We start from the raw sequence: 23,306 nt of genomic DNA, 5'->3' as shown, positions 1-23,306 counted from the left end.
AACCTCAGTTCTCTTTCGAACATATTTACTTCTTCAGTTCTGGAAGAATGGTTTCAGAAGCAGTTGTTCCAAGTTCTGATTCCAAGAGAATCACCCATTGTACCCTTTTTGCTTGTGGCAGTTTGTCAGCTTTCCACCTAATCGTGGTTGGGAAATGACGTCATTAGACAAATCCCTGCAAAAGAATTGCTCATCAGAAGTCAATGAATCCATTCTTCACCCTCTGTTAGTTTATCAGGCCTCAGTATTCTGATCTATTATTTTGGCTTGCTCTCAGGCCACGTTTTCCAGCATCCTCTACAATTCCCAGTTACAACGACTGTACTTTAAATGTACATATATTAAGCAGTAGGTGTAGCACAAGCACAAGGGTATGCCAGCTCCTAGCACTGTGCACCTCCTGTGCACAAATCACATGTTCTGGAACAAAGGTTTTGTCTTCTTTCTATCAGATTATTTTTAGAATGCACTTTTCAGTGTTTTTTTTTCCAATCTCTTCGAGAGGCAGACTTCATCCTGAACATGCCTAGAGCATAGTATTGGGTTGAAATTACCACACAGACAGTTGATGGGGACAACAAAGAGAACAATAGGCAAAACATCTTCTCCATGTATGTCTCACTAGGGCATCTGTTCTGAGTAGGGTATAATAATAACCAAAAGAGCTGCACTAATGAAACAAGTGCAGTTGTGCCAGTACAGGATAACCTCACTGTCTGGCTCTGGTTCACCCAGAAAGACTACCAGGAGGAGGCTGGGGTGAATTTAAACCAGCCACAGCACATTACAGAGGAAAGTTATGGTAATGAGTTAGGAACAGGCTGAACTCAGGTCTACTTCATAAGCGGCAAGGGTAAAGACTCTTTCTCCACAGGAGACCTTGGGACTTGCTAGAAAGATAAGAGCATGGGTGAGGGAATGGAACTACGCATTAACTAACATACATCCTTCTAACTAAACTACTGCAGTGAAGTCCCTGAATTCCCTTTTCCTTCCACCACTCCCACGGTCCTTCTGTTACAAAGGAAACCATCTTCAATACCATAGGTTGTGATGCTAGAGGGACTGCTCAGCTTCATACAAAATAGCTGTGCTTGTACAAAAATAGCTGAGAGCTCAGCTGTCTTCTGGGGTCCAATTGTGCAGTGGTTTCAGGAATAGATTTTGAAGCACTTCCATCAACTCAATTTTAAAGTCATGAAGCAAAAGGAAGTTCCTCTGTCATTACCAGCTGTGTGTAAAGGCCTAGAACCTTGCAGCCCACCCAGTAGTCCAGATTCCTGCCCCAAGAGTTAACAGCCATTTCTTAAGTCAGATGCTGAGTTGAAAACTGTTTAACTGAATCATTCAGTTTAATACCCAAGGGGTGAAAAGACAGCATGACCTTAAACAGACAAAGCTGCTAAATTCTTGAGAGACTTGGAGACAGAAATAATCTGCCATGGCTATTTGCCTGGAAAAGGAGACATAAGATGCATTTGCAACATGTTAGAATGAAAAACTGGGTGATGATTTTTTCCCCTTTTCTCCATTAAGTTTTATTACTTCATGGAAACTATATTTCAAGGACATATTTAATCATTGAGAGCTACTGGAAGTCAATAAGTATCAGTCCTTAAACAACTGGCTAGCGGGTGAGGCTGCAGAGGTGAAGGGGCTGCAAGGAAGAGAGGCTTAGAAAGCATACAATGCACAGGAGAGGTTGGAGCTGCAGAAGCCCAGTTTTGGGAGGCAGAGTGAAATTTCAACTTGGATTATGCTTTTCCACCATTTAGTACTCCCAGTGGCTCCCCTTCCTTGAACATGTGTACTCACCCCGACTTCTGGAGGGTCTGGAAGCCAGCCCAGTTCACCCTGCGCAGTGCTTGTGTCAAGTAGATCCACTGAAAACCAAAAGAAGGGGGGGGGGAAGTCAATGACCCAGCTTACATGGCCCATGGAATGACTTCATCCTCTTTTTGTCACAAAGACTGCACTTCCTCTCTCAACCCCACATCTTTTGTGACCTTTAACCTTCAAAAAGCACAGTAAGAAGATGGGAATGATACATGACAGTGCAGTGAGTCAGGTTTTCCTCATATTTGAGTCCCCCTCCCCTTCCACTCTCATCTCACATATAAAAAAATGCAACCCCGACAAATTCTTCTGCTTCCTAAAGCTACCTGAAAATGGGAACAGGAGGCTGCAGCCTACTGAAATGGGAACCCAGCATTAGCACCTGAACACATCTTTCCTCCAAATAGGAAGGCAGCAGATAAAATGGATGAAGAGGCAGGCAATCAAATAAATTACCAACACAAAAGATCAATCAGTGTTGCCTAGAGGTACTATTCAGTACCTGAAACTCAGTGGGTAATACAGAGGCAGTGAAGGGACTTACCACTGTCACAGCACCCAAGCGACAGGAGAGGCATCAGTTGCACAAACTGCTGAGCCCTCTACATCTACTCCAGGCTACCTACCATGGGCTAGAAATCGTTTCACTCTCCCCCCCTCCAACTGTTTTATCCATGATAGCCAGAGAATAATGTCTCCCAGCCATAGCACTGCCACCTCTTGCAGAATTGCTCTGCATGGCTGTGTTAAGCCTTGGCTCCTGGAGTCGTGGGACAAAGGAGAAATTCAGTGGTATGTTCATTCTTATCCCTCAAAGAAATAAGAAAATGTGATCAGAGATTGCCCTGAAGTCCTGATCTGAAGAAAAGTTAAAAATCTATCCTTTTGTAAGCAAACAGGGAGAAGAGAGAATAAGCTGTGCTGCTGGATGTGCAGCTTTCTGCCTGACTTTGGGTCTGCCAGTGTTGCCAGGACAGACTATTAGTTTTGGTGCACCTATCGCATGGGAACATAAGGCAACAGGAAAAATTCCTTGGATTCCCTTTTAGATGCCTGCAGGTGTATTCAGAGGGGTTATTTCTAAACACAGAATCATAGAATAGTTTGGGTTGGAAAGGACCTTAAGATCATCCAGTTCCAACGCTCCTGCCATGGGCAGGGACACCTCACACTAAACCATCTCAGAAAAGAATTTGGGGCTGAAAGGTAGGAGGGGGGCATTATTTAAATGGTATTTAAATAACCAGATTTCCTCCCCCTCATCTGACTGCTTTACAAATACTGCCTGCCAACTATAAGTAATAGTGTAAAGTGCAGACCAGCAAGAGTCCTGTGGAATGAGGAAGCAGGCTGTGGGCCCAGAATCAGAGATAAGAGGGATTGAGCTGCTGTTCTCACCTCTGAAACACTCTTTCATGATGGGGAGAAGGGAAAAGCAGGAATCCAGGTTTTGCAAGTTCACAGCATTCACAGCATGGTCATATGGCAAAACCTTGCTAGCCACAGACTCCCTGTCCAGACAGGGCTCCTCACTCCCTTCCCTTCTGCTCTCAGTTTGAGATACTATACTTGTGTTGTTGGCTCCCAGGGTGAGGTAGCCTGTCCTTCCAGAACCATCACCCAGATAATATCTATCCCACGCACTTCAGGCCTGAAGCAGTGATGTGGAGGTGAGAGGGGCTGCATGGCAAGTTCTAGCAGAGCAAGGAAAAAGGAACTCTGAAGCGGTTGGGATAGGAACCTTGCAGAGCCCATCTGCCACGCTGCTGGGCTTCAGCTGCTCAGTGCCCAGTGGAGCAGGCAAAGTCCATTCTCAGCAAGTACCTCTTGGAGCGAAACCCACAACAGAGATCCTCCAAGGAAAGTAGGAATGTGTCAGCAAGACTACAAGAAAACAGGGAGTACGAGAACTCAGGTAGTCAGCAGCTGCTAGCTCTTGGGTCCACAAACTCACTGCTAGGAATTCACATGGCTGGCTGGCCACATGGGAGGAGGTCTGCCCAGGAAGAAGAAAGACTTCAGATAAAAGAGGATGCCGGGGAAATGAGCTGTTCCCAGATAGACACGTTAAGGAAGAGTGCATCACAGACACAGCCCAAATGAGATGGCTGAGATAGGGGAGAAGCTGGCAGGTGAAGTCCCTGTCTGTTACTGCCAACTACTGGTCACACACTTACGGAAATCAGAACCTGCTTGGTGATACCTTGTGTTACTTCTCACCTAGTCCGGCCTTCTCCACAATGTCTGCTAGCTCTGTCCATGTAGCCGGATCCTCGATATAAATGTGCTTGTCAAGAATGCTTTAAAAGAGCACTTAGCACTCACAGAGTCTGAGAAGAGCCCATGGCTGAACTGCTAGTTATGACTAAGTCCTCTCGACCGAGAGCCTGGAGCAGCAAATGAGAGGGCTGTCGTTGGGATTGAAAAGTCCCAACGCCCCTCACTGTGCAAAACAGAGTAGAAGTGTCCGGCAGGAACTACCTGCAGGAGGAGGTAAGGAACAGAGCAGAGATTTACTCCTTCTCTCTTCTCTATTAAAAATTTCCATTCCCCGGATGTTTCATAACCACTGTGCCAAGATGGAAGAAAAAAGATCACTACGTCCAATAGAAGGGACTGTATGGAACAGGGAAAGGAAGCAAGGGAGTGTTAAGAAAAGAGGTGGAAGAGCAAACTGTAAAGCCCAGCTCTGGGCTACTTACAGCAGTGGGGTAGGTGAAGGAGGCTGTCTCACCTTCCAAGCCTCTGCAAAAATGACTGTCCTCTTGCTCACAAGGGTTAACTCCCAAAAAGGCTTCCCAAGGAAACTGTGGGGTGTTGGCGGCAGGAGGCGGGGGGAACTTTCTGAGTTTGTGTTTAAACTTGTTATCTGCAACACTTGTGTTTAAGGCAAACAGAGACAGAATTCTCTTGGATCACTGGATGCGCAGAGGCATTTGTGCTTCGACTGGGAAGGGGGAGACACACCTGGACTCAGTTCACTGCGGCACCGTGATTCCGTTGGGGTTTGCTTCCTCTGCGCCTACCTGCCCTCCCTAGAGACCCCTGTCCCTCTGGTGTCCCCGAGGCCCCACACGTGTTGACCAGACCCTGTTCCCTACAGCTCCGAGAGGTCCCCTTCTACCGCTCCGCCCAAGCCCAAGCCTCCAGGCAGAGCAACTGGTGGGTCCCATGCTTACCTTCTTTCCCTGGCACCTCGGGAGGAAGGAGAGCCCAAAGGAGAAGGAGCCCAAGGGAGAGGTCGATCCCACTGCTCCACGTCCTCAGCTCCATGCGGGCTGGAGAGGGGGCCTGGCTGCCAGCCCCTGCCTGCTCTGCTGGCTCAGGCCTCCGAGCCTTGGCTCCTGCTCGCAGCGCATGAACCTCTCCTGCAGCCTCGCGACTGGAGCGCACACATTGCACAACCTCCCTTGCCTGGCCCACAGTTATGATGAAAGATCAAGGCAAGTGGGTGGAGAAGCCGTACTGCCTTTACCTGTTTTAAAGGGGCTGGTCACAGACTTCCCATCTGGCAGGCAAATAAACCCACCTTAAAGGCAGCCACCTTTTCCTGGGAGCCTCCCTCCACCTTTGCTCCAGTCCCGTAAGAGGCTCCCGATTGCCACCTCCTGGGCAGCCCTCGCCACCGTCCCCGCTCATGCTCCTGCTTCCGCACCCGTTCTGCCGCCGGCTCCGGGCCGCTCTGCGGAGCCGAAAGCAGCCCGGACACTGCGATGGGGACTGCTCGGTCCGTTTCCCTGCGGTAATGTGGCTGATGCCGTCCTTGCGGCAGGTATTTAGGAGGCTTTTCCTAAGTCTGTAAGCAGTGGAAGCGGCCATGGCTATGCCACAGAGCAATAGCCATGCCGTTTTATCTGGCAGAAGTACTGTTTTTCTTTCCCCAAGTGCCTCTGCATCAGTGAACAGTGCCTGCTTTTCAATAAGAAAAAAATCATGGGAGAGGAACTGAGCCAGGATTCTCTTCCTATGTAGGAAAGATTTTAGTTTCCTTCCCGAAGCACATAAACGTGAAATAACTTGCTTTATGTTGTATCTCTTCTGCCATTCGTAAAGGATGTTACTCCCGCCCATACACAGCTTTTCCACCCTTCCCCGTAAAATACAGATGACATTTTTCCTCCACTTGCTGTAAGGCTGCATTCCTCTCGCTCTCTTCCTCCTCCTCCCCAAGGAAGCCTAAAGAAAGGACTTTGTCAGGATGGCTATTGAAGCTAGGGGATCTCCACCCTTGGAGATGTTCCAGACTCACCAGGACACAGCCATGAGCAACTTGTCTACCTCTGGAGTCAGCCCTGATGTGAGCAGGGGTTGTGACTACACACCTCCTGAGGTCCTTTACATCTACATTTTTGTGGTGAGTTCTGTGATTCTCTAACCATACATCTTTGGCAAACCCAAGAAGTTTGTACACAGGCAAGAGAAATTTGAGAACAAATGGTTAAAATACTAAAGTTTTACATTTTATATGGCACGTGAAGTAAAACACCAGTACAAATAATTCAAATGTTAATGTCATTTAAAGTAGTTATATCTTAAATTTATTCCAGTTTCATCCTGTCCAAAGTGTTCTAGGCAGGAACAGATTTACTAGGGCTTATTGGAGAAGATGGCCTAGAAAAGACTTACTTTCTTTTTCTCCCCCCTTGTTAGTGTTGGCTGATGAGTATCAGAAATTGAGGTATTCCAGATGACGGTGGTCAGATGTCACATGTACTTTGTTTGCTTGGAGTTCACCTGCTGTAGCTCCCAGTCAGGACGTGTACAATGATAGCCAAACAGCAAGATCAAGATCTGCAGCAGATTTATAAACAAGTAAGCATAAAGATGTAGAAACCCCAAATGCCTGGAATTTTATTATGTCCTCCTCTGCACTGAAATACTGATCCAAAGGGAAAAAGAGGGAATCTACACAGACAGTGTACCCAATACAGTGGAGTACTACATACGAATTATTCATACAACTCACTGAGTATTTCACTGACAGCATCATTTTGCTTGTGCATCATAATTTTGGATTTTGTCTTTGTAAATAAATACATAAATAAATAAAATCATAGACTCATAGAACCGACCAGGTTGGAAAAGCCCTTTAAGCTCATCAAGTCCAGCACTGCCAAGACCACCACTAACCCATGTCACTGAGGGTCTCATCTGCGCAGTGTGTGAATGCTTCCAGGGATGATGACACCAGCACTGCCGTGGGCAGCTTGTTCCAATGCCTGAGCAGCCTTTGGGGAAGGAATTGTTCCTCAGCTCCATCTAAACCTGCCCTGGTGCAGCTTGAGGCCGTTTCCTCTTGTCCCATCCCTTGTTACCTGGGAGGAGAGACCAATCCCACCTTACCACATCCTCCTGTCAGGCACTTGTAGGGAGCAATAAGGTCCCCCCTGAGCCTTCTCTTCTCCAGACTGCCCCCCCCAGGTCCCTCAGCCGTTCCCCATCACACCTGTGCTCCAGGCCCTGCACCAGCTCCATTGCCCTTCTCTGGCCCCGCTCCAGCACCTCAATGTCTCTCTTGTAGTGAGGGGCCCAGAACTGAACACAGGATTCCAGGTGCAGCCTCACCAGTACCTAGTAGAGGGGGGGGGGGGAATCTTTATCACTATGATCAGATTTTATGATTCTGTGATTACCACCTCCATGCCACTGTTGTGGCTTCTCAGTGGGCTTCCCATCTCTTGCGTGCTTTTTGATGCTAAGAAAATAACTGCAGTCTGAGTATGTCTGTAGGTTGACTCTCATCCTGTGTTTATAGTCCCTCTGAGTATTTCTGAATCACAGGGCATATCTTTTTTTTATTCACTTTCTCAGTATCCTGTTTCATGCATCACTAAGATTAGGTATCTAGCTGGAAAACATCACTACACAACACACCTGGGCTTTCCTCCTACAGGCCTGTGGTGAGGGAAGTGAGGGGGAAGGATATGCACCAGGTCTTGCTTTGAGGTACTGTTGGGACAGTCAAAGGGCACTCCCAAGGCTGAGTTGGGATGTGCTTCTTTTGAACTGCAGTTCAGACAGATCTCTTTCATATGTTTCTTATAAATTGTTTATTGTGAATGTTGCTGCTCACATTTTAGAAAGAGCTGCAAGTTTCACTCTTGTGCTGTTAAATATCCTTCTAGATTATGTATGAAACTGAACCTGGAAACAAGTCTCTGGAGTTCCTTGCTTGATGTTACATCCGAAACTATCAAAGCATCCCTTTGGTGTTGATAACTTGAACCTCTGCATCCCGAACTGGCTTTCAGTAAGGTGTTACTAGCAACACAGATGTATAGGGCTCCCAGGGGCCCCAGTCGCGTGTTGCAACAAGCCCCACTTCAGCCTAAAGGAGGAACTTGCCCTTGTTCTGTGGCATCTGATTCACTCCTTTTATCCACTCTCTCTGCAGCTCTAAGAAAAATCCCTGACAGTTCTGTAGAACACAGGGGATGCTCTGTTTCAGTGTCTAATTCCCTGTAGAGAATATGTGCTCTCCCTCTCCCTCTTATTCTTTCCTCCATAACCACAGTTTAATATTGTAGTGTTTTCTTTTTTTTATCTTGGAAAGTTTTCTGGCTTTACTCCATCAGCAATTATCTTGAAATATTTCAAACAACTGACTTCAGACAGTCTACCTGCAGAAAATAGACTCCTACCATCTAGTGGTTTAAGCTGTTAAATTAGTTTCATGCATTGACTTTTAACATTCAGAAACTCAGGTTATTTTAAACAGCTCAAAGGAGCACAAGTGACTCCTCTTGATCATGAAATGGTCACCCCTAGCTTAGGGACTTTAGGACTTGACTGCACAAGTAGTCAAGCTGGTTATCTTTCCCCCCTGAGAAGAATAACAAGGGCAAGGGAATGATTAAGCTGATGGAGACAGGGAGTAGATGTGGGGTTTCATTCCCAGCAGAAGCAGGGTACACTCCCTCACTCTTCCTCACATATCCGGAGAGGAACACCCTTGGAGATGTACAGGGTCTACGAAGACAGGCTGAGAAAGTTGAGGTTGTTCAGCCTGGAGAAGAGAAGGCTCCAGGGAGACCTTAGAGCAGCTTCCAGTGCCCTAAGGGGCCTACAAGAAAGCTGGAGAGGGCTTTGGACATGGGCTTGTAGGAACAGGACAAGGGGAATGGCTTTAAACTGAAAGAGGACAGATTACATATATATTAGGAAGGAAATCTTCCCAGTGAGGGTGCTGAGGCGCTGGCAGAGGGTGCCCAGAGAAGCTGTGGCTGCCCCATCCCTGGCAGTGTTCAAGGCCAGGTTGGACACAGGAGCTTGGAGCAAGCTGCTCTAGTGGAAGGTGTCCCTTCCCGTGGCAGGGGTTGGAACTGGATGAGCTGTAAAGGTCCTTTCCAACCCAAACCAGTCTGGGATTCTCTGATTCTGAGAAGTTCAAAGCACTGTAAACCCAGCCATATTCATAAAACTGCCCTAAGTGGTACGAGTCTGGTGACAAGAGTTAGTTACTTTCTAACAGCTATTATAGCACATTATATACTTATAAATCCAAAAAGTGCAATTTTACCACTTACTTACCACTCCTCTCTGAGAGCACATTCTTCCTGGGCATGTATTTATTTATCTTGGTGGCATTAAGTTTTCGCTGTTTTATTTCTTTTATTACTTGACCTCAGGAAGAAAAATAGGGGAAAAAAATACCAGTATTCAACTTCTCCTTGAGCATTACCAACACAAAAGCATATGTTCCATAAACATCAAATTTGACCCAGAGAAATCTGATTTCTAGTAGAGATGTTATGACTTCTTCAAGTACATTGTGGAAAAAAATGATATTATTTTAGTAATTGAATCCAGCTCAAAATAGAGCAGCAGTAGTCTCTGCACGACATACATACCCCTCCGTCATTTGTAATTAGTTCATATTTTCTAGCTGTTCTTTCCCATGCTTGGATTAATGATGCTTAAGCATGAAAATGCCTCACCAACACTGAAGACAATCAGCATTACCACCACGCAGCCAGCAGCCATATCACTAGTTGCTTTGACAGTGTGAGTTTAAATTTCTTTTCTCTACACTGAGCGGGATGTGTGAATTAACCAAGCTTTTCATTTCGGGGGAGTTTAATAGGAATTTTAAAGCTTTTATGTCTGTTTCAAGTTTACAGATATTTTTATGGTCCTCTTCTTGACAATTGTCTCCACAATCTAAACACAAGAAAATTGCCCATGTTTTTTGCTGCTGTAGCTGAATTTTGGTGTTGTAGCATTGCTGTCCTGTGCAGAAAGGGAACAGTCGCCACTGGTTGCTGTAGTAACAACCTGCATTCATCTGGAGTGGTTTCAATGTTGACATCAAGAGAAGATATTTGAAAGAGACACCGTGCTGTCTTGCAGGTGGAAAGAGGGCATTGATTGTGGTAGCATTTTCCCAACTCCCCATCAAGTCTATTTCCAGCTCAGCTACCCATTTGATTGTTGAAACTTGAACTCTTCATTAAATCAAACATGAAAACTAAAACGAATGCTGACAGCAACCACCATAAAACATGGCACAGATTCTAAGAGACCTGATTTTCAGCAGTGACTAGGCTAGAGGCCATATGCAGCTGAGCCATCTGGTCTTCCCTCAGCTTTACATGCCAATTTGTAAAACCAGACCGTCTCATATCTTTGCATTTATGCAGGTCAAGCTAAAGGTACACACTGGATGGGTATTGACATTCCATCCTCCCTTTTTCATGGACTTTGGAAGACAACTCAACACAGAGGATCTTCAGAGCTAGGAGCTTTGGGTTCAGTACAATGCTGGAATTATAGCACCTTCAGTCAGCTTTTTGATGTGAAGCTGATTGCAGGACAGAGTAAAACTGACTCTGAAACCAACCAGCTGGCATGGAGCTTCACCTCATGCCTCAACTCCGCTTTGGGCTCCAGGTTATTTCTTGTCCTATGTTCCTGGTTGCTTCCATTAAAAGGGACTTTAAGGCCTGCACAGCAACCCAGTTGGAAAATAAAAAGCTTTTAGAGTTTAGGATTTTTTTTTTATTGTGGAGGGGAAGGGCAGAATATTGAATATATTTGTTCCCCATTAGCCTGTTTATAGGGGTGCAGACTTCTTTTATAGCATATAGATCCTATCAGATTGTATATGCTGGGTAGGTAATTTCAGATAATGGCACAAAGCAATCTCAGGAAGGACTCATCTCTTCTGTAAATCTTCTCTCTATAAATATCCTATAGCATTCTAGTTTTTGTCATTTTAAAGTCAATATGGCTGAAGCCCTTGGCATGTTGAATTATAAACATGAGGAAAAAATAGACCTTTTCTCACTAAAGCAAATCCCCATCTTTGACAGCTTTTCACCTGCATGATAATAAAGGTTTGATCCTTTCCCCACATCTGTTTTCACTGGCTACAATTCCATTGCTGTAAATTGCTGTATTAATTTCACCCTGATGCTTTCCTTCTGCTTCAGATCAAAGGACAAAATAAGCTACTTGTGTAAATATAGGATTATCTGCAGGTTTTCTGAGATTTTGAAGAATCAAGAAGAAGGGAGGCTGGTGGATAGGCTGTGATAATACGACAGGGAAGTCAGTACACTGAAACGTCTTTCATGCTCTTAAAATTGGACTTCTGGGAGAATTTCCACTTTCCTAATCCATAACAGAAACACATTCCCTTAGTAAACTTTTTGTATTTAGACTCCTAGAAAAGTAAAGAAACAATACAAGTGCATTTAAGTCCTTTAGGAGGCTGATTATTTATAGGAACAATTTTTAGGGAATCTCTTACCTGGATTGCCAGCAAAACATGACTGTGCAAAAAAAGGAGCTTTCGCTGGTTTCTCTATACTAAAAGGGAGATTTCACTGGTGCCCTACCAGTACCAGTGGTACTGGTAGGTAGCACTCAAGATACCACCTTGAAGTATCTCCTTGAGTGAAGGTACCTCTTTGAATGGTGCCATACAAGATAGTGGATCTTGAGTACCCTGAATGTTATGCAATGTCTCTGCCATCATCCTCCTAATTCTCCTTAGTTTTTATGTGATCTTACAGCCTTACTGGTGCTAAACCACTGAGAAAAGCACTGATCTGTGTTCTCATCCAGTGCCTTGTTCAGGGCAGCCTTGACAAAATTAATTGGAAGGATGAATACTTGTTTTTTATAGCTGTATAAACCATGAAGGGATTCTTAGAGATGTTTTAGCTAGTTTCATTGGAAAACTTCATAAAACCTGTGTTTGCCAGTGTCAGGCCTCTGCAGATTTGGAGGTGTATGCATTCTTGTGAGAAAGGACAGGACCATTTTATGGAATGCAGGTGCCCAGCTGTACTCATATACTGGGTGGTCTTGAAACCCTACCCAACCCAAACAATTGTGATGCCCTATCCATCTTTGGCTGGAGATGGAACACATGCTTGCCTAATTCTGCACTGCCTGACTGGATCCTGCTGTTCCCTGTGAAGTTTTGAAAAGGATGCTGAGGAGGGACTCTTCATTAGGGACTGTAGTGATAGGACAAGGGGTAACGGGTTAAAACTTAAACAGGGGAAGTTTAGGTTAGATATAAGGAATAAGTTCTTTGCTGTGAGGGTGGTGAGGCACTGGAATGGGTTGCCCAGGGAAGTTGTGAATGCTCCATCCCTGGCGGTGTTCAAGGCCAGGTTGGACAGAGCCTTGGGTGAGATGGTTTAGTGTGAGGTGTCCCTGCCCATGGCAGGGGGGTTGGAACTGGATGATCTTAAGGTCCTTTCAAACCCTAAATATTGTATGATTCTATGATTATCTTTATTTTTTTTCCTGTGCTCATGCAGCAGGGATGTTTCTGTCTTACTTCACTTGAGCCCTAACCCAGTTCTGGGTCAATAGCAGTGAAACAGCCACTTGTAAAGGTGGATGGTGGGTGTGTGGAAGAGGGACCTCAGGCAGCTCCAGGCAATTGAAAGGTAACATTCAAAAAGAAAGCGGTTCTGATGTCTCCTACACATTGTTGCTGCTCTTGCCTCATAAGCTTCCCTCTTCCCACTCTCATCCCTGAGTTCTCTCTACAGATCTATACAGCAAAGCCCTGCACTCAACACAGCTGGGCACAAGAGAGGGGCCAAGAGAAGGGCTGTGAATGGGTGTGGGAATACTGGTGAGGGTAGTGAGATGCTCTGGGATATCTCCTCACTCTATTCATCTGTGAGGACATTGGGTGGAGACAGTGTCTTTGCAGAACGCCTTCACTGCTTGTTGTGCTTCCCACATGTGTCTCAGAGCTAAAGAGCTGGGAGTCTAGCCTGGCTGCAGCTTCAGTCATGTCGTCCTTCCCAAAGGCATCATCCATATTCTTACAGTGAGGAGAGACCTGCTGAGGTGCAGTTGTTCAGAAGGAACATCTCTATTTAAGGACACAGCCCTGCTATCTTCTCACAGCTAGCAGCAGACAGTTATATCTTTGGTACCCCATGCCTACAGCAGCTACAGAAACACGAGGGCCTCTATCAAGGTTTTGACACTATTACAAACCTCAGTGTTTTCTGTCCTTTATTGCCATTTATGATTTCAGCATATCAATACCTCCTAGTGGCAGGTTAGAAACCTCTGATGCAGAATCCTACTAATCTCAGAAAGGTCTGTACTTGAGCCCAATGCTTTCAGCAGGATTAACTTCAAGGCTTGGTGGACTTGACAGGATTTGGAATTGATGCTTCCGTTTTGTCCTATGGTCATTACAGTTACTTAATAGAATTTGATTCAAAGTACTTCTCTAATGTGCTTCTGAACTGCTTCTCTGTTTGTAAGTAATGTGCTTTTCCCCTTCTCATTTTTGGAAGAACTGGCAGGTGATTAAAATGTTCACTACAACTTTGATACTTTTAAATAATGAAGCTAAACCTTTGCTTACAGCAGTACTTAGGTATTCATTGACATGAGAGCCAGTAGTCTGTGTTAGTGTTTTAGGCTGACTAGACTGTCAACTTGAAGACAGGTTTTAATGTGAGTTTTCAGTTCCACTTTTCTCTCTTGTCTGATGGCTCCAAGTTAACTTCTTTAGCTACAGTGCCAATTTTTTACATTATTCAAATCCACTTACCATAATTTTTAATGATTGTATCCCAGAGAAAGCAAATATCACTCTGCTCTCTCAGCCTGCCAAGGGAAAAAGCTGAGGGCACCTGAGGTGATGAAATTCCTTTGGATTAGAGAGAGAAACAGAAGCAAGCCTTTTAATTTATTTTACTTTTCCCTGGCAATTTGATGTGTAAGAGTGGGTTCTGGATCATAGAGTCTGTTTGGGGTTTTAAAGAGACACGGAGGAGGGAAGTATTGAATAAAATAATGAAGTTTCTTCTTCCCCCCCTGTTCCTGTCCGAAACTGATCTTCCATAATTTATCTGAGTCATCCTGTTCTGCCTACATGTAGGAAACACACAAAATAACACTATATTGTACCTTTCAGACTCTTGTGTCTGCTGCATCCAGCATGTGCTGTAACTCTCACTGGTTAAAGAAATGACAATAACAGTGACAGTGGTATTAGTAATCTTACAACAATGGATTTCAGCACCTCTCAGGCATCCTTGTTTATATGATACAGTCATTCCTGGTAAAAGTCACCCGATAAGACCAGTTTCTTTGCCTTTCTGTTGCCATAGGAACAATTCAAACGTAAAGCATTTCCTTGTAAAACGAAAGATTGCTTCCTGCAAAACCGGCATAGGAAAGTCATATTCTTGTCAAATCAATGACACTTTCATTTTCATTATCTAGAATAACTCAGAGTAAGATGATTTTACATGAATGATCCAGTGATGGGACACTGGAGTGCAGTCTTCTCCTACATTTGGAGAAGACCACTGCTTAATTTCCTTTTCTTTCTAGGTATGGGCTTTCTTCTTCCAACCTTCCCATAGCCACCTTGAGATTTTTTATTCTGACGAATTTACCAGTCTAAACTCTTTTATTTACTTCCCAGTTTCCAGTTTCTACTTTCATCTTGACGGAAATATAATGAAACCAATGCAGCAGCTTTAAATAATTCTGTGTTGATCTTTTCTGCTGAGATGATCGTGACTGTAAGCATGTCTGTGATCACAGAAGTGAGACCACAAATGGATCAAAGCTCTTCATCCTCAAAAGTCATTGCAGCATTTCCTTTTAGGTAAAGTGCTGTGTTAGAGACCTTTATTTGTTTGTTAGGTCTGGGTGGTTTTATTTCGCAGAGGTGTCTTTTTGTCATTCATGTGTTGATGGATGTTGAATTCTGCCTGGATATTTGCTGTAGGATCTGGTCCTAACATGGTTATGGGGCCATTTTCCAACAAGCATGTTTGCTGTACTAAAATTTACCACACACGCATATAACAGCTCTGATAGAATCAGAGTTCAGCTGAGCTATTTTCTTCCTCCTGAACATTTTCCTGAGGACCCTCTTGATTTCCTTGTTCCTCAGGCTATAAATGAGGGGATACAGTAATGGAGTAATGTTGGTGTAGACCAGAGACACCATCTTGTCTCGAGCTGGTGAGTAACTGGACTTAGGACGAATGTACATGAAGGTGGCACATCCATAGTGCAGCAAGGTGATGGCCAAGTGCGTAATGCAAGTGGAAAAGGCCTTGCCCCTTCCCATGGAGGAGGTGATGCGTAACAAAGCAGAAGCAATGCAAACATACGAGGTCAGGATAAGGAGGAAGGGGAACAGCAGAAGGAGCACACAGGCAGCCAGCAAGGGCAGCTCAGGGGAATAACCCTGCGTACAGGTGAGGTGCAGCACAGCAGGGACATCGCAGAAGAAGTGGTTGATACGATGAGACCGACAGAAAGGCAAGCGGAAAACAGCCACGGTCAACCCCAGGGCTATAGCAAAGCTTCCCAGACAGCATGCCACAGCCAGCCTGAGGCAGAACCCCTCACTCATCAAAGCCATGTAGTGAAGTGGCTGGCAGATGGCAACGTACCGGTCGTAAGACATGGCTACGAGGAGGAAGCATTCAGCCCCGCCGAGGGCCACAAAAAAGTGCATTTGTGCAGCACAGCCTATGAAAGAAATGGTGCTGCCGTCCACCATCAGGCCGAGGAGTGTCTTTGGGACAATGACTAAGGTATAGCAGAGCTCGATGGCAGAGAGCAGGCAGAGGAAGGAAAGCATGGGAGGACGGCAAGTTTGCATAACCACTGCCATGAAGATCATCAGATTCCCTGCCAGTGTGACCAAATGGACAACGAGAAAGATAAGGAAGAGGAGGACTCGCAGACAGAGCAGCTCAGAGAAGCCGAGCAGGAGGAACTCTATGGTTGCATCAGTGCTCTTATTGTCCCTCTCCATGCAGCCTTCACATGGCATCTAAAGGGAGAGAAACAGAAGGGAGACAGTTGAATTTGACCCAGTGCCTGACAATCAGTTCCACATAGGAAATAATGTTAAAGCTCACTGTGTGGGGAGGAAGGTGATTTCATTTAAAACCAAAACTGATTTCACTCAGCTTCATTTAATACACTCTCAGACCCATATTCTCACAGCCACCAAGGTTCTTGTGCCCAAATGATCTGCCTAGGATTCTTCACCATGACGTTGATGACAAGGAATGTCATCTGTTGTGTCTTCATCACGTCTTCTGAGTTGTTCTTAGGTTGGTGATCACGTGCAGGCTGTGAACATGCATTATGTACCCGTTAGGAGTTGACACTGATTAGGCACTCCATCCTGTCCTGCTTTTGAGAGTCGTAATTGGATGCTCCTTCCTAATCTGAGTGTCGAAAGAAGCTGTAGATGGATGTGTGGATGTGTTAGGATCTTGATGACCATCAACACTTAGGTCTTGCAGACATTCTGCTACTGCTCTTTCTGGTGCTTCCACTCCTCGGCAGACCTGTTTGTTCTCTATTCACACCAATACTGCAGTTCTGTACATCTGTGCCAGAGATGTACAGGGACAACCAGACAGTGAGCTGGAGTTTGTGCTCTACAGTCTGACACCAGTTAATGGGAATTCAAGGTGTTCACTGCCTGCCTTCTCCCTCCCCTCCAACAGATCTGCCTCAAGGTTCATTTGGAAACAGGGTTTCAAATGGAAGGGGTCAGTGGTTAGACATGAGGATTCTAAAATTAGAGCTGGCATTTTGGCTGCTTATGTCTTTATGCCTGTCTGAGCCCTATGGCATCAGAGTTAAAGTAAATGAACTTCCAAAGTCAAAACAAAGATGTCCATGGCAATGTGCTCTGTAATAAAGGAAATACAAAGCTAATAGCTTGGACTTAGATAGAATGAGGTCTTGCTCATCACAGGAAGAATGAAAAGTTCCTAGGAACGTGAAGTGATGCAAAGCTGTTTAAGTTGTAAAAATCTAGAAAAGACAAGGATGTAGAGAGCCTTATAATAATAAATTACATGAGCCTTATAATAATAAATTACATATACTGGTCACAGGTGAACAGTGCTTATTGCTCATGTGTTCATCATGTAATGTAATATTCACTATAAGGAATAATTCCAATTCTTTCTACACTTTCTGTAAAACAGGAATAAAAGCAGAAATACCTTGAAGACTTCTGCTCATATGAAAAAAATCCAGCAATATTTAAGTATGAAAGAAGCTGAAAATCACATTAAATATTCCAATGCCATCAAGAAAAAAAAATAGAGGAAATGGGAAGCTGATGGAAAAAATTGTTAGTGAAGACATGGATTTTCCTGGAAAGAAGACATCTTTAAAAAGGTACAGAAAGAATTAATCAATAAAGTTGAGGAAGTGAATCTGATAAGCCTATACATCTTTGCCTTTATTTTTGCTACTCCAATCACTAGAATGTGCTGGTTTCCTTGTGATCCAGCATCTCAGCAGGATTCAAAACATCTGGGGACTCAGGTGAATAATGCAAACATTCACAATTATATTACCTCAGGTGCAAAACTAGGAATTAAATCTCTGTGCTTCAGAGCATAAATCAGCAAAATTACAAACTCAGGAAGAAACTTTACTATAAGGCTCAAGACAAAAAGAAACCGGACAGTCAGTGATGGAGAAGGAGCTCTTTAGAGAGGGCAGAGGGAGCAGTGGTCCTGCAACAGCAACAAGGACTACTTCTAGACCCAGTTTTCAGGGTTTATAAAGCCATGGCTAACTCCTACATCCACCTTTTGCTGCTGCAGAACCTCCCAGATAGCTCTTCTAAACAGTCTGTCTATAAAGCTTTCTTGACACTGCATGCAAGTAGTCAGTCTTCACAGAAAACAGGGATGATGGGTTGGTACATGATGACTGCTGACTGGAATCAGCTGTGCCTCCCCTCACTTCAAGTACCAAGACTTCAGGAGGATTCTACTAAACACAACAAAGCTAAAGAGTGGGTAAGAAAAAAGAGGTTCCCTTCTTTTCATTTGAAACTGATCTCTTCAGTGAGAACATACCGTCTCTGCGTTAGAAGATAAGGAGAGAGAGACTTCTTCCTCCTGATGATGTGTGCAGTTCAGACTGGGCTGAGATTCTGCCTCTTGCCCAGACTGGGGTCCCTCTGGCTGTGAGTGTCCTTAGAGGCAATGTTTTCTTTCAGCATTTCATAATCATCCTCTCTTCTTTTCTGCAGGATCCAGTTCCTTATATATAATGTGACCCAGAGGTCTCTCCTCTTCCCTGATGCCTCTTCCCTCCTTGCATGAATGACAGGCAGTCCCATTCCTCCCAAGAAAAGGAAGTCTGCAGTTTTTCTCTAAATCAAGCACCAGGATGCAATTGCACCTTCAGCATAAGGCAGTGTTGTGGCACCCTCCTAGAGGGCTCTTGCTCCTTCCACTGAAGCAGTTGATAGGAGCCGATTGTTCACTGGTCTGGCTTGTACCTGAAAAGGCAATGATTTAATTATCAGGATGCATCGCTGCTCTTCTTAAATAGAAATAAATCAGGAGGTCTTTAAGTAAGCTTAAACCAAGCTCACACTTAAAGGCAAACCAAAGCAGATATAAAATCTTCAAAGCCACCTGTAGAACTGTGTGTGGAGGTTTCAGCAGTTCAGATGATCCATTATTTCTTATTGACTCAGATGAAATCATTGTTCAGTGGTGGATAGGACTGAAATTACTCAGGCCAGATTTCTTTTTATTCCCATTGTTAGGTTCATTCCTGCCCACTTACACTGGAATCATTAGAGAGATCTGTTAGCTTATATAGATAGAAGAGAGAAGCAAAGTTAAAGTTTTGGACCATAAAATGTAACTGCTTTCCTTTAACTGAGCTTGGCAGAGATACATAAATATGGTACCTTAGGATTTTTCGCAGAACACTGTTTAGAGGAAGTCTACCTTTCACAATAGTCTTCTGTAATATTTTATCTATATGGCATAGTCACCTAGGGACAAAACTACCCCATGCATCAGACCACTCTGGGGACTAATTGTGTTGGGAGCAGCTCTCCAGAAAAGACCCTGGGCTTCCAGTGGACAGCAAGATGAACATGAGCTAGGAAGAGGCAAGGAAGACCAACCACATACTGAGCTGCAATAGCAAGTATGTAGCCAGCTGGTAAAGGGAAGTGATCATTCACCTTTGTCTGTCACACATGAAACCACATCTGGAATACTGTGTCCGCTGTTGCAGTTCCTCATAGGAGAAATGATAATGAGCTCAAGAGGAGCATGGAGAGGCTGAGGAAGTTAGGTTTGTTCAGCCTGGCAAAGAGGAGGCCAAAGAGCGATCTAACTGATGACTTTAGCTAGCTATTGGGGGGAGCTACGCAGACAAGCGAGCCAGAGTACTCTCAGTGAAACATTCACAACATTCTGATTGACTATAAAGAAATAAAACCCTCCTACTCAAGAGGGTGGTCCAGCACTGGCACAGCGTCCTGAGAGGTCGGGAGGTCTTCTTCCTTGGGGATGTTCACACGTTGAGAATTAAGCTACAGGCCCTGCAAAAGGTTAACCTGACAAGGGCATGAGCATCCTGATCTAGCTCTGGTGCTAGCTGTGCTCAGAGCAGGTGTAAAGATCTCCATGGTCCCCCCCCCCATTTAAATACTCCTTTGAGTCTACAGTACTGTTCAGCCTCGGTCAGACATCCAGTATGGACAGGAGCAGATCTGTGTAGCTGAGGAGCTTTGCTGTCACAGGCTGGACTACTTGGAGAGATTTAGCTCCTCCAAGGCCACTAACAGAGATTCTGTAGTGCCACAACCATGAAATTATGCTGAACTCAGAGTCCAAAGTTGTATTTAAATGTTCTTACTCTTTTCTTAAACCTGTCATGTCACTTCTTGGAATTGAAGATTGGCAGAGGTGGAGTCTATCCTCTTTAGTCTCCCACTTCACTTCCTTAACTTCCAACTTTTTTTCCCTACACTTTTTTTATTGTTTAAGATGCTGCAAACAATTCAGGGCACAGAATGTCCTTAAAAGCATTTACAAAGCTGAATTCTGAATCTGGCTGGAATTTGTAGGTGGCGTTGTATAGTAATGAATAACACAACAGCCCTAAAGCCTCTCTCTGTGGCATGTTGTCTCTGCAGCTGTACCAGGAGTAAAACTGAGGAGCTGGTTATTTTACAATTCCACCTAGCAAATTGGCAAGATTATAAGTGGAAGTAAATCTTTACAGTGATGAATCTATTTTAGTCAAATGCTTTGCAGAGTAAGATTTCTCCCTCTAGCAAATTTTGAGAATTTCAGAACAGCAGCTGATTAACTTACGTATAGTTTCTGTCTGTGTTATAAAATAAAATTCAGGGACCTAGGTGCTATTTCTTACTTTAATTTATATGTCCCCTCATCTTTAACCTGAACCGCAGGAGAAATCTGCTACATTGCTGACAATACATAAAGAATTGCAAGGAACTATTTTGACAAGTCTGTTCCAACTTTCTCATCTTCAGATGGCCATTTTCTGCTGTTGGACTGGAGGTGAACCTAGGTGAATAAGCATGTACCCAGTAACCAATACTACAGAGTCAGCAGTAAGATGCACCGATTTTTCTTCTACAGTAGTGCCCAGCCTTACACTGGATAAGTAAGGCAAATTACTGTTTCAGTTTGTGTGTGTTTAGATAAGCTGCCATTTAGTAACATGCAGCTTACCCCTCCCAGCAGCATTTCAACACACGCCTACACATTACCTCCAAAACATGGCTCACCAAACAGGGGAGCGTTAGCTGGAGTGAGGTATGCATCCCAGTGCCAGCAACCAGACAAACAATGAGCAGGAGAGGATGAGAATATGCATGTCAAAGCGACTCCATACTTCCTCCTTTAGACCACACCTTTCAGGTTCCCAGCATTTTCATTGCATCAGCTCACAGCCAAATTCATAAGAGATTAAAAAAAGCTGCGCGTTAGCATTAGCGTTTGCATGTCTGTAGAGTGTCAGAGATGTATGTTCCTCCTTGCTGCAGAGTTCAGCCCTGCTCTTCTCCCCCGCACTCTACCTGTGTGGTTGTTTTCCCAGTACACACCTGCAAGGCTTTGGGACTCGCCTGCCTTGGCCCGAATTTGTATAAGGAGCTTCTTGGAATCCATCTACAGTTAATGAATCACATCATATCAGTTTCTATCAGCAATTGCAACATGCTTCGGAGGATGTTCCCCTTGGTCTTCAGAAAAAAGGACCAATGCTGCACTCGCCTATCCACACCCATGAACTGCCAGTCTGCTCCAAAGAAGGCAAGAGAGACGATGAAGTTGCTGGAAAGCATTTCTAGGAAGCTTAGTGTAATCGGGAGCAATCTGGGCAAAAATGGATAGAGCTGAAACACGTACCAGGAAGCCTGGAGCAGAGGGATGGCCAGTTCCAGTGACAGCCCAGGAAGCAGCGCTTTCAGCCCAGACAGCCCTTAGGCTCTGACTTAACCCAGAGACACAAAGCTGCTCAGCAGGCCAAAAGTAATGTTCGAGCAACATGAAGTAACTAGCCAGTGCTAAAAGGGAATAAAGAGGATAAGAAAGATCACAGATCTTTGAATGCAAAAGCACGGCAATGTTGATCCTCTGGGGGTATCATTCTGTTGTAGAAAGCAAAGAGTTTGGCTTTAAAAGCAGCTGCAGAAACTACTTCGTTATTCAGAAACATTCTGGTGACTTATTTGACTAGCGAAATCAAGGCAGGTTTAAGGTAAATTGCTTGAATTGGTTTTGGTGACTGGCAAAATGTAAGGTTCACCCTCCTGAAAACGTAATAGTGGCAATGTGAAAATCAATGTTACTATCACTTGAGGAAGTGTATTTGTGACTCCAGTGAGGCTGATTATGCTCAGGATGTATCTGGGCCAGGGGCTGGAAATTGCTTCATCTTGAAAAAGACTTTTTTTAACAGGTACTGGGTCCCTATTTTGTTGTTAACAGCAGTCAAGAAACGCTGCCTCCCACAGAGACAAGACACTGGAACAATTGTGCATAGCCTTTAGGAAAAGCAGGGTTTCCATATTGCTATAATGTTCAGAGCTTTCTGGGAACCAGGAACTGAAACTGGGTGAGGTGGTACCAACAGGATGACTGGCTTCCATTTGCCTTGGTGAGAACAAGCATCACTCCACTCTCGCTGAGTTTCTGTTGTTTGGCTTGATAAGCACCGGCTGGGAACTCACTCCAGGAAAGATGCTGAACCAGAAGACAGCCAAAACAGAGTTTTGCCAAAAAAGAAAATAAAAGGTAGGCAGCCTGGCACTTGACTCCTCATGGTTTGCTAAAGGTGGGGCGTTTCTTTCACCTCATCGTACTTACTCATACTCTAACCCAGCCAAAGGCATTGTCTTGCATCTCTGCTGAAAAAATGGTGGCGTGTATCAGTGAATGCTGTCATAAACATACAAGCTTTACCTGTATGGGAAAAAAATGAAGTTATTGGAAGAAAACTGGTTTAGAACTAGAGAGAGAAAGGCCAGATTTTAAACAGGAAGTAATGAAAGAGAGGATTAAACTGTTTTGAACTGAAAACAGGAAGTGAAAATAAAAAAGACAAACTGATAATGAAGCTACAGGCCCTGGAAAAGACTAACTTGAACTCCTGTAGTTAAGAAAAGATGAAGGTAGGAAGGAAGAGTGACATTGTGAAAACAGATCTAAAGGGGTATTACCTGACTGAGAACTTGCTTCATGGTTGTTCTGGGATTTCAGCTTTCCTGGGCATCCAATGGCTTCTGTGAAGTGATCAGTACAGATGTCCTCAGCCTCTTCACAGCCCTTAGGGGCATTACCCTTCACTCGTTCTGAAAATCTGAGGTTCCTGTTAGCTGCCCTTTTCAACTCTTCCTCTTGCCATGTGATAGCCCATCACATTAGGTCTCACTCTGTGACCACCCTTCCTTATCCACATCATCAGTCAAGCTCTCAACAAGATAATCCCATGAACCTAAAATGGCAGGACTCAACACAAAAGGACATGACCTCATATTGCTGTAAGGCAAGAGAAGAATCATAGCATCATAGAAGCATCACAGTTGCATATAAGTACCTAAAACCATAAAAGAGTGAAAAAATGCCAGTGGAAGAGCAAGGACTTATAAATATTGGGATGGGGAAGAGGAAGGTGGAGCTGGACCA

The 23,306-nt window shown here is 44.4% G+C and overlaps 2 protein-coding genes across 2 annotated transcripts in view; both read right to left on the bottom strand.

The window, feature by feature from the left end:
- Positions 1–5,827, bottom strand: part of EPHA1 (EPH receptor A1) — a 33,091-nt gene extending 27,264 nt beyond the window's left edge. The window contains exons 1-2 of the mRNA XM_062624026.1: positions 5,016–5,827; positions 1,816–1,883 (exon numbers count right to left, since the gene is read on the bottom strand). Of these exons, the coding sequence (XP_062480010.1) occupies positions 1,816–1,883; positions 5,016–5,109 (162 nt within the window). The 5' untranslated portion in view covers positions 5,110–5,827. The remainder of the gene's footprint in view (positions 1–1,815; positions 1,884–5,015) is intronic.
- A 9,172-nt stretch (positions 5,828–14,999) lies between these two features.
- Positions 15,000–16,623, bottom strand: LOC134166422 (olfactory receptor 10AC1-like). The gene has a single exon (XM_062624063.1). The coding sequence runs from the start codon at positions 16,127–16,129 to the stop codon at positions 15,122–15,124; it is 1,008 nt and encodes a 335-aa protein (XP_062480047.1). The 5' UTR covers positions 16,130–16,623; the 3' UTR covers positions 15,000–15,121.
- Between the last annotated feature and the right edge of the window lie 6,683 nt (positions 16,624–23,306).

This window comes from Pezoporus occidentalis, unplaced genomic scaffold (assembly GCF_034315485.1).
Source record: "Pezoporus occidentalis ecotype Australia unplaced genomic scaffold, CSIRO_AGI_Poc_V1 ctg26, whole genome shotgun sequence".
Lineage (NCBI taxonomy): Eukaryota > Metazoa > Chordata > Aves > Psittaciformes > Psittacidae > Pezoporus > Pezoporus occidentalis.
This window is presented reverse-complemented; position numbering and strand designations above follow the sequence as displayed.

What these genes read in the sequence shown, in the direction of transcription:
- LOC134166422 (XM_062624063.1), bottom strand. Translation starts at nt 16,129, where the DNA reads ATGCCATGTGAAGGCTGCATGGAGAGGGACAATAAGAGCACTGATGCA.